At 44.9% G+C, this 14386-nt stretch overlaps 1 protein-coding gene across 1 annotated transcript in view; it reads left to right on the top strand.

Annotated features, from left to right (window-relative positions):
• Window positions 1-14386, top strand: part of CRIM1 (cysteine rich transmembrane BMP regulator 1) — a 1144468-nt gene that overhangs the window by 1002460 nt on the left and 127622 nt on the right. Inside the window, exon 10 of the mRNA XM_033937787.1 lies at window positions 2801-2922. Coding sequence (XP_033793678.1) covers window positions 2801-2922 — 122 coding nt within the window. The remainder of the gene's footprint in view (window positions 1-2800; window positions 2923-14386) is intronic.

Genomic DNA, 14386 nt, shown 5'->3' with positions numbered 1-14386 from the left:
TTTGGGTTTTTCAATCTGGGGGTAAGAAACACTGCATGCAAATGTGGCCTCGGGGCTGTGGAGCAACTGATTTCTGAGCTTCCAGGGGTTGTGCATTCAGGTGGTGGAGCAGCTCATAAGGCCTTTCTGTATGTGGAACTGCTATTGTATTTCAGTCTGTGAGTTTCCAAGTTTATTTTGTATTTGATTACTACCCATTAGCACAGCCATCTCAGCAGTTCACAATCTAATCAGGTACTCATATTTTTCCCTGCAGGCCCACAATCTAACTAAGGTACCTGGGGCAATGGAGGGCTAAGTGACTTACCCAGGGTCACAAGGAGAGGCATTGGGTTTGAACTCACAACATCTGGGTGCTGAGGCAGCAGCTGTAACCATTAGGCCACTCCTCCACTCCATTGGGAAGAACAATCCAAATTATAGTTACCAGATGTTAAAGTCCATCTTAGGGGTCAGCACTGAGGAAAAAGATCTAGGTGTCATTGTAGACAAAGCATTGAAATCTTCTGTCCAGTGTGTGGCAGCAGCTAAAAAAAGCAAACAAACAGGATGCTAGGAATTATTAGGAAAGGGATGGTAAATAAGACCAAGAATATTATAATGCCTCTGCATCGCTCCATGGTACAACCTCACCTTGAGTATTGCGTTCAATTTGGTTGCTATATCTCAAAAAAGATAACGTGGAATTAGAAAAGGTTCAAAGAAAAGCAACCAAAATGATAAAGGGGATGGAACTCCTCTCATACGAGGAAGACTAAAGAGGTTGGGGCTTTCTAGATATGAATGTTGTTGGGAGTTCTGGGAAGGGGCAGTAGGAATATGATCTTTGCCAGGAAGGGTGAGGGATGAAATGTGTAATGAATCTGCTTAAAAGATATGAGGGAGGGGTGAGCCTAGCCTGCAGGGGAAAGTCACTGACTAAGGTATAGTGAGAGAGAACCTAATGGGGGAGAAATCAGTAAGTGACAAGTCAGGACAGGAGAAAGTAGAGAGAAAAATAATAATAATTTATTTTTTTGATACCACTATACCAAAAGTTCAAAGTGGTTCACAACAAGGGAAAGTACATACGATCAGTGAATATAAAATACATAATAACAATCAATAAAGGAATATAACAGGTAAAAGCATGGAAAGTTAAACAATGACCACAATTAAGATGTAAGCATGTTGAACAGACGTGTCTTTAGTGATTTTCTAAAATCAAAGTAAGAAGTAGCCTCTAATATAGGTTTTCCAAGCCAAGTATTCAGTCTAGCGGCCTGGAATGATAGAATTATATCGAAAAACTTCTTATATTGACATGATTTTAAAGCCGGATAATTAAATAAATTAATTCTACGTGTACTCTTACTGGGGTTGTTCAAAGGAAGCTGAGAAGCAAGATAATCTAGTAGCATCCCAACAGAAGAACAAGAATAAAACAAGGAAGTGGAGTAGGTATGGAGAGGGGTAGATATCTTCCCCCAAACAAAAATCAAACTGTGTTGGGAGAAAGAAGTGAAGGAAAAACAGAATAAGAAGATGAGAGAATAAAGAACACATTAAGGCAGGGAGGAACTGAGAAAGAAGTGCGGATGGTCAGAGAGAAAAGAAAACATATGGTATATACAGGTTAGTTAAGGAAGAGGGACTACCAAGGACTGGTTGGGAGGGGTAGAATATGGGTTGTACAGATGGGCCAGGAAGACATAGCGTTAGTGCAGTGTAGATGGACTGGGAGTAGGATGGTAAACTGTGACAATGAGTTGGGGTTGGGAAGGAAAGAGACTGATGGGACTTGCAATACTACATCTAGCATTTCTTATAGCCACAAGTCCTCCCTATGTGGCACCATATGCAGTGCTCTTCCTTTAAAAACAGCCTGACCAGTTGTGTTGACAATCTACAATGCTTTAGGCACGTGGGATCTCTCGGATAGAGAAAGAAATAAAGGTTACTGCGGATGGGCAGACTAGATGGGCCATTTGGCCTTTATCTGCCATCATGTTTCTATATGAACTTGGTCATTTGTAGCAAGTTGAGCACCCACAATTATTTTGAAAAGTTGGCTCCTATGATCCTCTTAAAAATGTTGAAAATTACTCTCATCATGTAAATCAGTATTATGCTCAAATACAGTCTACCAGGGAATCGTTAAACTGAAATACTATGGGATTTTCTTTGCACGCTGGTATTTTTCTTGGGTTTGATAAATGAACAAAGAATATCTGTAGTTTAATTAGAAGAACATGTACAGACATGCTCGGAACTACTTCAGATACAGTCATCCACATTCTGAATGTAGTCTATGCCTCTGTGATATTCTTGATCTAAATGAACTTGAATATCTACTTCAGAGAGGCTAGGGAGATGTAAATATCTTAACTGGTTGCCAGAGAGCATTCAACTTCACTATCTGTGGATTTTCTACCATTGTATAGATAGTACTAGGCCAAAAATCTGTCTAAATGTCCCAGTGCTAAGTATATAAGAAAGAGGCAGAGGGAGGGCAGGCCAAGAAATTATCCTGATAACCATGATAATCAGCAACTACCCAGATAAGTAATCCTTTTAGTTTAGGTCTGACTAGCAGTTCTAAACTAAAAGAATAATGTCAACACAATGACCACAACGAACTCATGTTTAATTCTGCTGCCTATACATATAACAGCATCAAATATACATATTAACTGAAATGCTAATAACGGAATTCACGTTAATACAATCACTGTACTGACTCAATCTTGAGCGCTCGACTTATTGGATCCTGCTTTTATGGCTTGCTAACATTTTGCAAATAATTTTCTTTGTCATCTAGGAGGAACAAGCATGGCTGTGACATCTGTCGCTGTAAGAAATGTCCAGAGGTCCCATGTAGCAAGGTCTGCCCATTGGGCTTTGAGCAAGATAGCCAAGGTTGCCTTAGCTGCAGTTGCAGAGGTAGGTGCAAGTCTTTCTGCTCTGCATCTTAATTCTTTTCTAAAGGCAAAGCTAAGTGTGCAAGAAATGGATAGCAAAAATAAATTATACTAATGAAATCCAGGAAGTGATATTTATAGCTCCTAAGGTGAAAATAGATGCTGTTTTCTGTCAGTGAGGCCCTGTTTATTAGGACTTTGTTTCCCTTTTGTAGTAATTTCTTTTTTAATTACACCATTCTAATGAAGTAACCCATCATGGAGATCAGAATGACATTTTAATGAGCTGATACTTAAGGCAGAAGAATGGACCGAATTTCTATCTGCCTTTCCCATTACGTCTTGATTTCTGTGTTCTTTGCCCCACTTTAATAAAATAGAAAACTGATGTAACACTTTCTTTTCAAAGGTTCCCCTTCCCATCAAATATCTGTTTCATCACAAACACTTGGAAATGCGAAAGAATAATGAAAGGATTATTTTCCCCAAGCTCTGGAACATATCCCAAGTCAACACTCTATATTCTATAATAATCCATTAAATTAGGTAAAGAGACATCTTGTTGCTATAAGTTGTCAAAAGGAGTACCACAAGGATCTGCTCTTTCAACAGTGTTATTTAATCTTTATGTCTTGAATTTGATTATTTGAGAACACTTGGCATTCAGTATTGACTTAATTCTGACAACATAATGTTGTATTTACCAATCAATGAAAACCTGGGAGCAACATCAAAATTCATAGGGTATTGTACACATTCAAATCAGACTAATGACCTTGGTTTAAATAAAAATGGAATTAGTAATACTAAGATGGGATCTTGAGCTTGAGGTTCTAATGACTCTGGAAATTGGAAACTATTTTTGTCAATTTCTTCTGAATTCAGTTATTTAGGGATAACTCTTCTCTAAGAAATTGTTTCCTTTCCAGTATATCCTTGCCAGTCTGCCCCGCCTTTTCTATATCCCCTAGCTGATCCTATCCAGCTGTCAACTCCTTGAGTTAGTCCATGGGCTTGTAATGGTTTTCGGAGCCTACAATGATTATCAGTTGGCCTTCTCCAAAGGGTACAAAGTGGCAAGTAGTTTGAGGTGATTTGACCAGCAATGACCCGTGTTGTGACAGTTCTTCACACTCTAAATGAACTTTGAGAAGAATGCTCCTTAGGCATTTTCTCTCAGGTTTCTAACATCCTTGGTGGGGGGGGGGGGGGGGGGGGGGGGTACTTCACCATTCAGATGCAGGAAGGCTAATGGTCTCAACACTCTCAGAAAGAATGGGAAAGGAGTGCCAAGCAGTAATATAACCAGATCTAGTATTTTGGGTGGGCCTAGAGTTAACTTGATTAAGCCTTTTCACACCTTCCAGTCCCAGAGATATACAGGGTTTTTTTTAACCGCCTCTGCATCCTGCAACATTTGTCCCCTCTCTCATTTGCCAGTGACCTGCCATCTGCTCTCCTACCTCTGAACCCAGTACTTCCTGATGTACTTTACAGGTATCTCCAGCGGTTGCAGCTATTCAATTTTGCTGTCTGTGCTGACCTTATAGGGTCTCACCCTCACTGATGCCACTTCCTATTTCCTGTCTGGCAGGACACAGTAGAACTCTGGGGGACTGGCAGAGGCAGCAAAAATGAATTGCTGCAGCTTCTGGGGATACCTGCAAGGTACAATGGTAAGGGATGGGGTTCCATGACGAGAAGGCAAATGCCAGGTTGCCAGTGGATGAAAAGTAGAGAGGGGAATGTGGTACTGCCACTGGGTGGGCCTAGGCCAAGAATGGATGGGCTAGTGCCTACCCAGCCCACCCTATGCTAGACCCGCCCTTTATCACTGGCACCAAGGGACAGTATCCAATTTGGCCTTGTTTATATGGTTTATGGTTTAATGTTATTAGACATTTAATCTACCCCCTATTTTAGGAGAAAAAAAGGTGGTTTAGAATCATTAAATGAAATCACAAAAAAGTAGAAAAGAATATCATAATTCTGACAGGATAGAGAAAGAAGAGTATAGAATAAGGTTGATATGAGCCAACAAACACACTCACACACAAATCTTTTTTTTTTAATATATATTTGTATTGAAAAAATTTTGTATATTACAAACATACACACCAAACAGAACAACAGTACAAAGTCAACAGCAGACAACGCAAGGACCTCGGTGTTGATCCTTCACAGAGGTTGAACAAATCTTTAATAGGACCCACCAGAACCTCTCTGAACTCCCTCAATATCCCGGGATGGATCCTGTCCGGTCCCATTGCTTTGTCAATCTTCAATTTTTCAAGCTGTTCATAAACACTTTCTTCCATAAATGGCATGGTATCTACTCCATTCTTAGTCAGGAGCTTGAGCGCAGGCTCTTAGGCATCAATTGCGTCATTTGGGGGTGCTCATAATGCCAGCTGAGGTTTTGTCTCCCCATCCTTCTTTCAGCACTTATTGCGGCCCAGGAAGGTGGAGGTTCAGTCTAACTAAGGTCGGACTGGCAGCCCAAAGATCTCAGCATGGCATCTGACTAGTGACCTGAGGTAGAAAATCCCTCTAGATCCAGCCTGTTGAAACAGGCTGCAGCACCTTTTCCCTAGCACGTGGTGTGTGAGTACAGACTGTGACAATCTTTGGGAAAATTGAGGGGGGGTGTTCTGAAAAACTATGTTTGGACTGTTTCTGCAGCGAGAGCGGTTTGCTCTGAATATCTACATGGACAGGTGTTATACTCCCTCCCTCTGCAGTTTAAACATTCAAGGCCTTGAGAGTTCTTGGTGATCTACTAACTGGTAGAATACCAAGCAAGAATCCCCCTGAGCCATGGGTGGTAACCTACTTTTATTGGCTTCATGGCATCATCTCATTCATTATTAAACATACATAAGTTAGTACATCTTCCAATTATAATACAATTACTTATTAAGATCCAATGATATATTGTATACTCCAGCAATGATTTCTTGTCGATCTTATTTCAGAGCAAGGAGGGAAAGAGATTCTGCTGGTTTAGGGGAGAGGGTTGGGAAGGAAGAGAGAGATCCATTGAGAGGATTGAGAACGTGAAGGGGAAAACTGGATGCCCAGAGGTAGGGAGAGAGGTAATGAATATGTGGTGCAGTGATTAAAGTTACAGGCTCAGCACCCTGGGGTGGTGGGTTCAAACCCATGCAGTTCCTTGTGACCCTGGGCAAGTAACTTAATCCCCGCATTGCCCCAGGTACATTAGATACATTGTGAGCCCACCAGGAAAGACAGGGAAAAATGCTTAAGTACCTGAATAAATTCATGTAAATCATTCTGAACTCCCTTGGGAGAATGGTATAGAAAATTAAATTAATTAATTAATTAACTGGTAATTTTCCCTAGCAAAAATGTGACTTAGTTATCTCACACTTTTAAGTTTTGCTCCTGTCAGCATATATATTGAAGAACTAAGGTCAGTACTGGACAGACGTACACGGTCTGTGTCCCATATATGGCCATTCAGTTGAAGATGAGCAGGGGAGGGTTTCAACTGCTGGGATGGTTTAGATGGGCAGGAGTGAGCTTTGGCAGAGATTCCAGTAGATGGAAACCAAGCACAGTAAAAAAAAGGATAATTTAAATTAAATTATTAATTTATAGAGTGTGTACAGTTGGGCAGACTGAATAGATCATTCTGGTCTTTATCTGCTGTCATTTACCATCCCCCTCTTTTATGAAACTGCAATAGCAGTTTCTAGTGCGGGGAGCCACGCTGAATGGCCCGTGCTCCTCCCGACGCTCATAGGAACTCAATGAGCGTTGGGAACAGCAAATGCCATTCAGCGCGGCTCCCCACGCTAGAAACTGCTATCGCAGTTTTGTAAAAGGAGGCCTATGTTACCATCATCATTTATTTTAATGCGTTAGACATCTTGTAACAATGTATTAGCTTAGGGCACAGTAACCTGATCCCTGTTCTAGCACTTATGCACTTCCTCTGTTCTGTTACTGGAACAGGATGCAGCTGGATCAAATGTATATTTAAAAACTTTAAGTAACTCTTGCCTGTAATGCTAACCAAGCATTACTGTAACTCTGAAGCATTTGCATATCCTTCAGGGGCATCTCACACATATTGGGTTATGCCCCCAACCTCCCACCCATTTATATCCTGCTGATTATTATTATTGTCATCAGGGCTTTGTTCCCCCACTCCCATCTAAAATCCCGTTTTTTGTTAGCCTAAAGAATTTTTAAGCCATATTTAGCACCAAAATGCTGCCATGGTGGCCATATTGGATTTCTCAATTTTTTTCTAAGTTCTCAAAATTGGTAGGGATGGAATCCTCAGACCCTAATACCCCTATATTATGCCTTATATGTACTGAATAGGAGGCTGAAGAGAGCCATGTGGCCGAGATGGAAGGGCAGGAGCTTTGGGTTTAGCCTCTCCATAGGCCTCTAGGGCTAGAGAATGGCAAACGGTTGCATCAGGGGGAATGACACACCTTCTGAAACCACTGGGCAGTAGCTCTGTGCACTGCTTCATAGTCCCCAAAACAGGCATTTTCTCCACCCTAAGGGACAAGGAGATTTACACCCCCCCCCCCCCCCCTAGGCCTTTACCCCAGAGTTCATTAATCTCCTCTGGCAGGATTATACTCAAGGCAGAAATCTGCTGGTTAGGTCCGCAGGCAAGCAGACCAGTGCGTAGTCCTTGTTGGAGACTTTATCCCTTTGCTGTCCCAAAGTAAGGCTTCCCTGATGGGAGAAACAGAGTTCAGAGAACTAGGAGGTATCGGCTATAAGAACATAAGAACATAAGAAGTTGCCTCCACTGGGGCAGACCAGAGGTCCATCGTGCCCAGCGGTCCACTCCCGCGGCGGCCCATCAGGTCCATGACCTGTGAAGTGGTGTCTGACTATTCCTGTAACCTACCTCCACTTCTATCTGTACCCCTCAATCCCCTTTTCTTTCAGGAACCTATCTAGACCCTCCTTGAACCCCTGTAACGTGCTCTGGCCTATCACAGCCTCCGGGAGCGCGTTCCATGTGTCCACCACCCTCTGAGTGAAAAAGAACTTCCTAGCATTTGTTATAAACCTATCCTTTTTCAATTTCTCCGAGTGCCCCCTTGTACTTGTGGCTCCCCACAGCCTGAAGAATTTGTCCCTGTCTACCTTCTCTATGCCCTTCATGATTTTGAAGGTTTTTATCATGTCTCCTCTAAGTCTCCGCTTTTCCAGGGAGAATAGCCCCAGCATTTCCAATCTGTCAGCGTATGAGAAGTTTTCCATACCTTTTATCAGTTTTGTCGCTCTTCTCTGGACTCCCTCAAGTACCGTCATGTCCTTTTTGAGGTACGGCGACCAGTACTGGACACAGTACTCCAGATGTGGGCGCACCATTGCCCGATACAGCGGCAAAATGACTTCTTTCATCCTGGTCGTGATACCCTTTTTGATGATACCCAACATTCTGTTCGCTTTCTTTGAGGCTGTCGCACATTGTGCTGATGCTTTCAATGTTGTGTCCACCATCACCCTAGGTCTCTTTCAAGGTTGCTCACCCCCAGCAATGATCCCCCCCATTTTATAGTTGAACATCGGGTTCTTTTTCCCTACATGCATGACTTTGCATTTCTCAGTGTTAAAACTCATTTGTCATTTTCTTGCCCAGTCTTCCAATCTCGTTAAGTCCTTTTGCAGATCTTCACAGTCTTCCTTGGTTCTAACCTTGCTGTAGAGTTTGGTGTCGTCCGCAAATTTAATAACCTCACATTTCATCCCTGTCTCCAAGTCGTTAATAAATATATTGAACAGGAGTGGTCCCAGAACCGACCCCTGTGGGACTCCACTCGTGACCCATTGCCATTCTGAGTAATGGCCCTTTACTCCAACCCTTTGTTTCCTGCCTGCCAGCCAGTGTTTGATTCATCGGTGGATATCCCCTTGCACCCCGTGGTTCCACAGCTTCTTTAGCAGCCGATCGTTGGGTACCTTGTCAAAGGCTTTTTGGAAGTCCAGGTAAATGATGTCTATGGATTCCCCTTTGTCCATCTGGCTGTTTATTCCCTCAAAGAAGTACAGCAAGTTCGTGAGGCATGACCTTCCCTTGCAGAAGCCGTGCTGGCTTGCCTTCAGCTGCCCATTGATTTCTATGTGATCGCAGATGGTGTCCTTAATCAGTGCTTCCATCATCTTTCCCGGAACCGAGGTCAAACTCACCGGCCTTTAGTTTCCCGGGTCACCCCTTGATCCCTTCTTGAAGATGGGCATGACATTTGCTATTTTCCAGTCCTCTGGGATCTCCCCTGTTTCTAAGGAAAGGTTACATATTTGGTGAAATGTTTCTGCTATTTCGTTTTTCAGCTCTTTTAGTACCTTTGGGTGGATGCCGTCCGGACCTGGTGATTTGTCGCTCTTTAGTCTGTCTATCTGACGGAGGACGTCCTCCCGGCTTACCTCTAGTATGACCAGCTTCCCATCCCGGTCTCCATGTAAGATCTCCTCGGGTTCTGGAATATTGGATGTGTCCTCTCTCGTGAAGACCGACGAGAAGAACTTGTTTAACCTGTCAGCTATCTCTGTTTCCTCCTTCACCACTCCCTTCCTGTCTCCATCATCCAAGGGCCCCACTTCCTCCCTGACCGGTTGTCTCCCCTTCACATACTTGAAGAATGGTTTGAAGTTTCCTGCTTTCTCTGCCAGTCTCTCATATTCTCTTTTTTCTTTCCTTATCACTCAGTGACATTCCTTTTGTGTTCATCCTGGTTGTCCTTGGTTTGGTCCTTTTTCCATTTTCTGAATGATGCTTTCTTGACACTTATCGCCTTTTTCACTGCATTTGTGATCCATTACCAAGTCCCTCCAAGAATTGAAAATAGAACCGACACAAGCCCTGTCTTCTCAGTGTTCTCTTCTGAGCAGGACCCGGGCTCAAACCACGTCTTTTCTGTGGCACCTGGACATGAAGATCCTAGTCACAGAGCCCTGGGAGACCACTGATGTCTCCTTAAGGGTAGCTAAAACAATGGTTAAACTGTATCCCATGGATCAGGAATTCCTGCAAATGCTTGCTATGCCAAGGGTGGACTCCCTGTAGCCCATATGACCAAAAGCACTTCCCTGCCAAGCGAAGGAGGAGTGGTTTTAAAGGATCCACAGGACCGCAAAGTGGATATGGTCCTCCAGAAGCAGTTTGAGGCTTTAGCCTTAAAGGTTAAGGCTACAGCCACGGCCTCCTTCGTGGCAGCCGCTAGTCAGAAGTCAGGACCTGAGCCCCTGCCTCAATTTGTGCTGGCAGCATAGATTATGTAGCAGATGCACTCTATGACATAGGCAGTGGAACACTTTTTTGTTTGGGGGACCTGAACGCTCCACCCCTGACCCCGCTCAATCTCCGCCCCCAACCCCGCCCAATCTCCACCCCGTAATACAATTTTTTCCATTCATTTTTCATATATACACACAATATAATCTTATTAACAACACATAATGGTTAACCACAAAATTAAACTCTAACCATTGCTTTATTTCCATTTCCTATTTATAAATTTTTATCAATAGAGTTACAAGACTACTTGATTCTACAAAAAGCAACAAAAAAATTTATTTCTACCTTTTGTCGTTTCTGCTTTAATCATCTTCTCTTAGTTCTTCTTTCTATGCAGCGTTTGTCCTCTCTCCCTTCCACGCAACATCTGCCTCTTTGCCCCTTCCACCCAGCCTCTACCCGCTCTCTCTACCCCATCTACTGTCCACCCTCTCTCTGCCCCTTCCATCCACTGTCCACCCTCTCTCTCTTCCATACGGCATCTTCCCTTTTTCTATGTCCCTTCAACAAACTGTATACCCTGTGAACCTTCTCTCCTTTGTACATGATTCATTTCAGCTTCACCCCCTCTCTATTTTTCTGTCTCCACCCCGTCCCCTATGCTCTGGCATCTCTCTCTTCTCCTTTCGTTTCTTCCCACTCCACCCCATGGTCTGGCATCTCTATTTCCTTCCCCCTCCCCCTTCATACCCTGGCATCTCACTCCTCTCCTATCTCTCCCTCCCATGCTGTGGCACCTCCTCTCTTTCCTTTCACTCTGGTCTGGCATTTGTCTCCTTAGTTTTACTTCCCTCCCCCATGTCCTGGCATCTCTCTCCTCTCCTTCCTTTCTCTCCCTCCCTCCTTCCTTCCTTTCTCCTGGTCTGGCATCTGTCTCCTTCCCTCCTTCCCATGCCCTGGCATCCCTCCCTCCCCCTCCATGGTCTGGTATCTCCTTTCCTTTCCCTCCCTCCCATGGACTTGGCATCTCTCATTCCTCTCCTCTCCCTTCCCTGGTCTTCCTTCTCCCTCTTTCCCTCTCTCTTCCCAGTTGGGTGAAACAGCAGCATTTCTTTTCCTTCTCCCTCTTTCCCTCTCTCGCCCCAATTGGGTGCAGCAGCAGCAATATTTCTCCCCCCCTTTCCCTGGGCTTCCTTCTCCCTCTTTCCCTCTCTCTCCCCAATTGGGTGCTGCTGCAGCATTTCTCTTCCTTCTCCCTCTTTCCCTCTCTCTCCCCAAAAGGTTGCTGCTGCAGCATTCCCCCAATGGTCTCATACAGCCCGGCAGCATTTCTCACCCCCCATCCCCGCAACATTCCTCCAGCGGTCTCACACAACCGTTGGCAGCGCAGCATTTACAACTCGCTGCACCTGCTTGCTTCAGGCCTTCCTCGCTGCCAGATCCCACCTACTTTGTTTCCGCGAAGGCAGGACCCGACAGCAAGGAAGGCCTGAAGCAAGCAGGAGCAGCGAGTTGAAGCCTCCCTCCCTGCCCTATCTCTCACCGATGCCACTGTAGCCAGCAAGCGACTTCACCCATGCTCCGGGGCTGTAACGCTATGCTTGCCAGCTTCACTTCTCTTCCTTCCCCCATCATGAAGTTACTTCTGGTTTCATCGGAGAAGAGTCGGGAAGCTGGCAAGCGCAGCGTTAGAGCCCTGGAATATGGGCAAAGTCGCTTACAGGCTATGGCGAGACATAGGGCAGCTAACCTGCTTGCTACCCCCTAATGCCATGGCCCCCCCCCCCCCCCTTCCGACACCTATGCTCTATGATATTATGAGAGTCATTAGGAAACTCTTTCGTAAGCTTTGAATCAGACAATGGGTGGTTGATTCGACTTCTAAAGCGATGCTGAGCAGGCTCCCTTTCAGGAGACATATGCTGCTTGGCAAGGGACTGGATGATCTAATAGCTAATGTATAAGATTGCCAGTCAAGATCTTCGCCATACAGCAGACCCTGAGCAACTAGAGACCTGAGTCTGGGGCCCTTTCATGGCTCCTGGCACTCTCACTAGTATTCCAAAGGAGCCTCTACCTAGAGAGTCTTTCAAGACTCCAGCTAGAAATTCTCCAAGAACTGGAGGAACCAAGATTTAGGTTCCCACTCCACAGTGCCAGCCAAAAAGCCACAATAACGCCAGCCCTCACACTGATCCTTTGAAGATTGGAGGTCAACTTGTGTACAGATAACATCTGACTGCTGGGTCCTGGACATTATCAGAGAGGGTTACAAGATAGAGTTTGCACACCCTCTCTCTAACTGGTTTGTGGATTTGCCAACAGGCCAGCCAGAGAAATCAAAACAAATCGGAGCACCGCTACAGATGTTACTAGATATCCAAACTATAGAACCAGCTTCTTTAGATGACTCGGGCCCCAGCAGATTCTCCATATACTTTGCAATGTCAAAGAAAGGCTCAGAGGAGCAAGGGCCCATCCTTGATCTCAAACATATCAATGCGGCCCTGAGAGTACCTCAGTTTCAAATGGAGACCGTTCACTCTGTCACTGCAGTGGTGGAGCCAGGAGAGTTTTTGGCTGCCTTAGATTTGATGGAAGCTTACGTTCTCAGATTCCATGTGTTGGAAAATCACTATCAGTTCTCAGCACTTCCCTTTGGGCTACAACCCAAACTTTCATCAAGGTTATGGTGGTAATGGCAGCTTATCTCCGCAGAGCGGGTTGGCAGGTGCACCTGTACTTGAACAATTGGCTCATCAGAGCGCCTTCCCGACCAGAAGGAGAAAAGGTAGTAGTGGCAGTTGTGGAGATGCTACAGAGTCTGGGATGGCTTGTGAACTTCCGAAAGAGCCATCTGGTTCTGACACCAGATGACTTCCGAAAGAGCCATCTGGTTCTGGAATATCTGGGAGTCTTATTCAACATGGCAGAAGACCGAGTCTTTCTTCCATTATTATGCAAACAGAAGCTTCATTGCCAGATTACAGATCTGTTGACTAACTCAGAGCCTATTGCATGGCATTACCTTCAAGTCCTTGGATCAATGGCAGCCATGGTAAATATGGTGCCCTGGGCAAAGACGCACATGCACCCCCTCTATGACGCTTTGCTGTCTCGCTGGTCCCCTCAAATAGATTCCCTACAAGTTCTGCTTCCCTGGATAGCGGCAGCCAAACACAGCATGAGCTGGTGACTCTGTCCACAGTCTGTGGCAAAGGGAATCCCACTTCAGATCGATTCCTGGTTCACCTTGACATTGAATGTCAGCTTGTTTGGCTGGGAGGCTCATTGCAACAGTCACCCAGTACAAGGCCAATGGACTCCATCTCAACAGAAATGGTCTATCATCAGACTGGAACTCTGAGCAGTTTTGCTTTTTTATTGAACATAATTCCAGCATAACTTAATCAGACCATGGGTCAGATATACTAAAGGGTTTTGCCCATTTTAGGTTTCTAGGAGAAAATGTTTAGTATGTCAGATCATATGCAGTATTGTCCATTAGACTGAAATGTATTAATTCTATTTATTCTTGAAGAACTTCAGCACATGACTTCTAACATCATTAGAATCATAGAAACCTATTTTAATTTTCTGATCAGTGACAAAAAAATCTTCAGCTGATAGATAGCCAGTACATACATAAAAGGGATTGTGACCCCCTGATCAAATTTCTTTGGTTCCCCCCCCCCCCCCCTTCATCTGCAGCATCCCCTTCCACCCTCATTGGCTAGCTGCACTTCGGTTTCTCTCTATCTATCTTTCTCTCTCTCACCCCACCGCAAGGATCTGGCATCTCTCCCTCCCTCATTCAGTTCATTCAGTGCCTATCTCTCTCTCCTTTTCTTAGGTCTAGCATCACTCCTCTCTTCTTTTCCTTCCCTCCTCCACAGTCCTATAAAGTTTACGAAAACCCTGGCATACATTTCAGCCGCTAGACCGCAGCAGCTGATCATGGCAGGAGAATTCCCCCCTCCCCCATCAACTTAGCGGCAGGGACTCCCCAAAGCTGTGATTCTATAACTGGCACCCAAGTTGGATTGCCTAATCGTTCTAGGGCGTCAGTTAGAGAACCGCAGCTTTGGGGAGTCCCTGCTGCTCAGCTGTTGGGGAGGGAGAAATTCCCCCGCCGCAAATGGATGAGTGGCCATGGCAGGGAACCCCCAAACCTCACCTCAAGTCGGCTAGCAGGAGCGATGCCCACTCCCTCCCCCTAACATCCCCGGCAGGGGGGATGCCCAGTCTC

Source organism: Geotrypetes seraphini, chromosome 3 (assembly GCF_902459505.1).
Source record: "Geotrypetes seraphini chromosome 3, aGeoSer1.1, whole genome shotgun sequence".
Classification (NCBI taxonomy): domain Eukaryota; kingdom Metazoa; phylum Chordata; class Amphibia; order Gymnophiona; family Dermophiidae; genus Geotrypetes; species Geotrypetes seraphini.
Note: the sequence above shows the minus strand (reverse complement) of the source record. Positions and strands in the feature narration are given on the sequence as shown.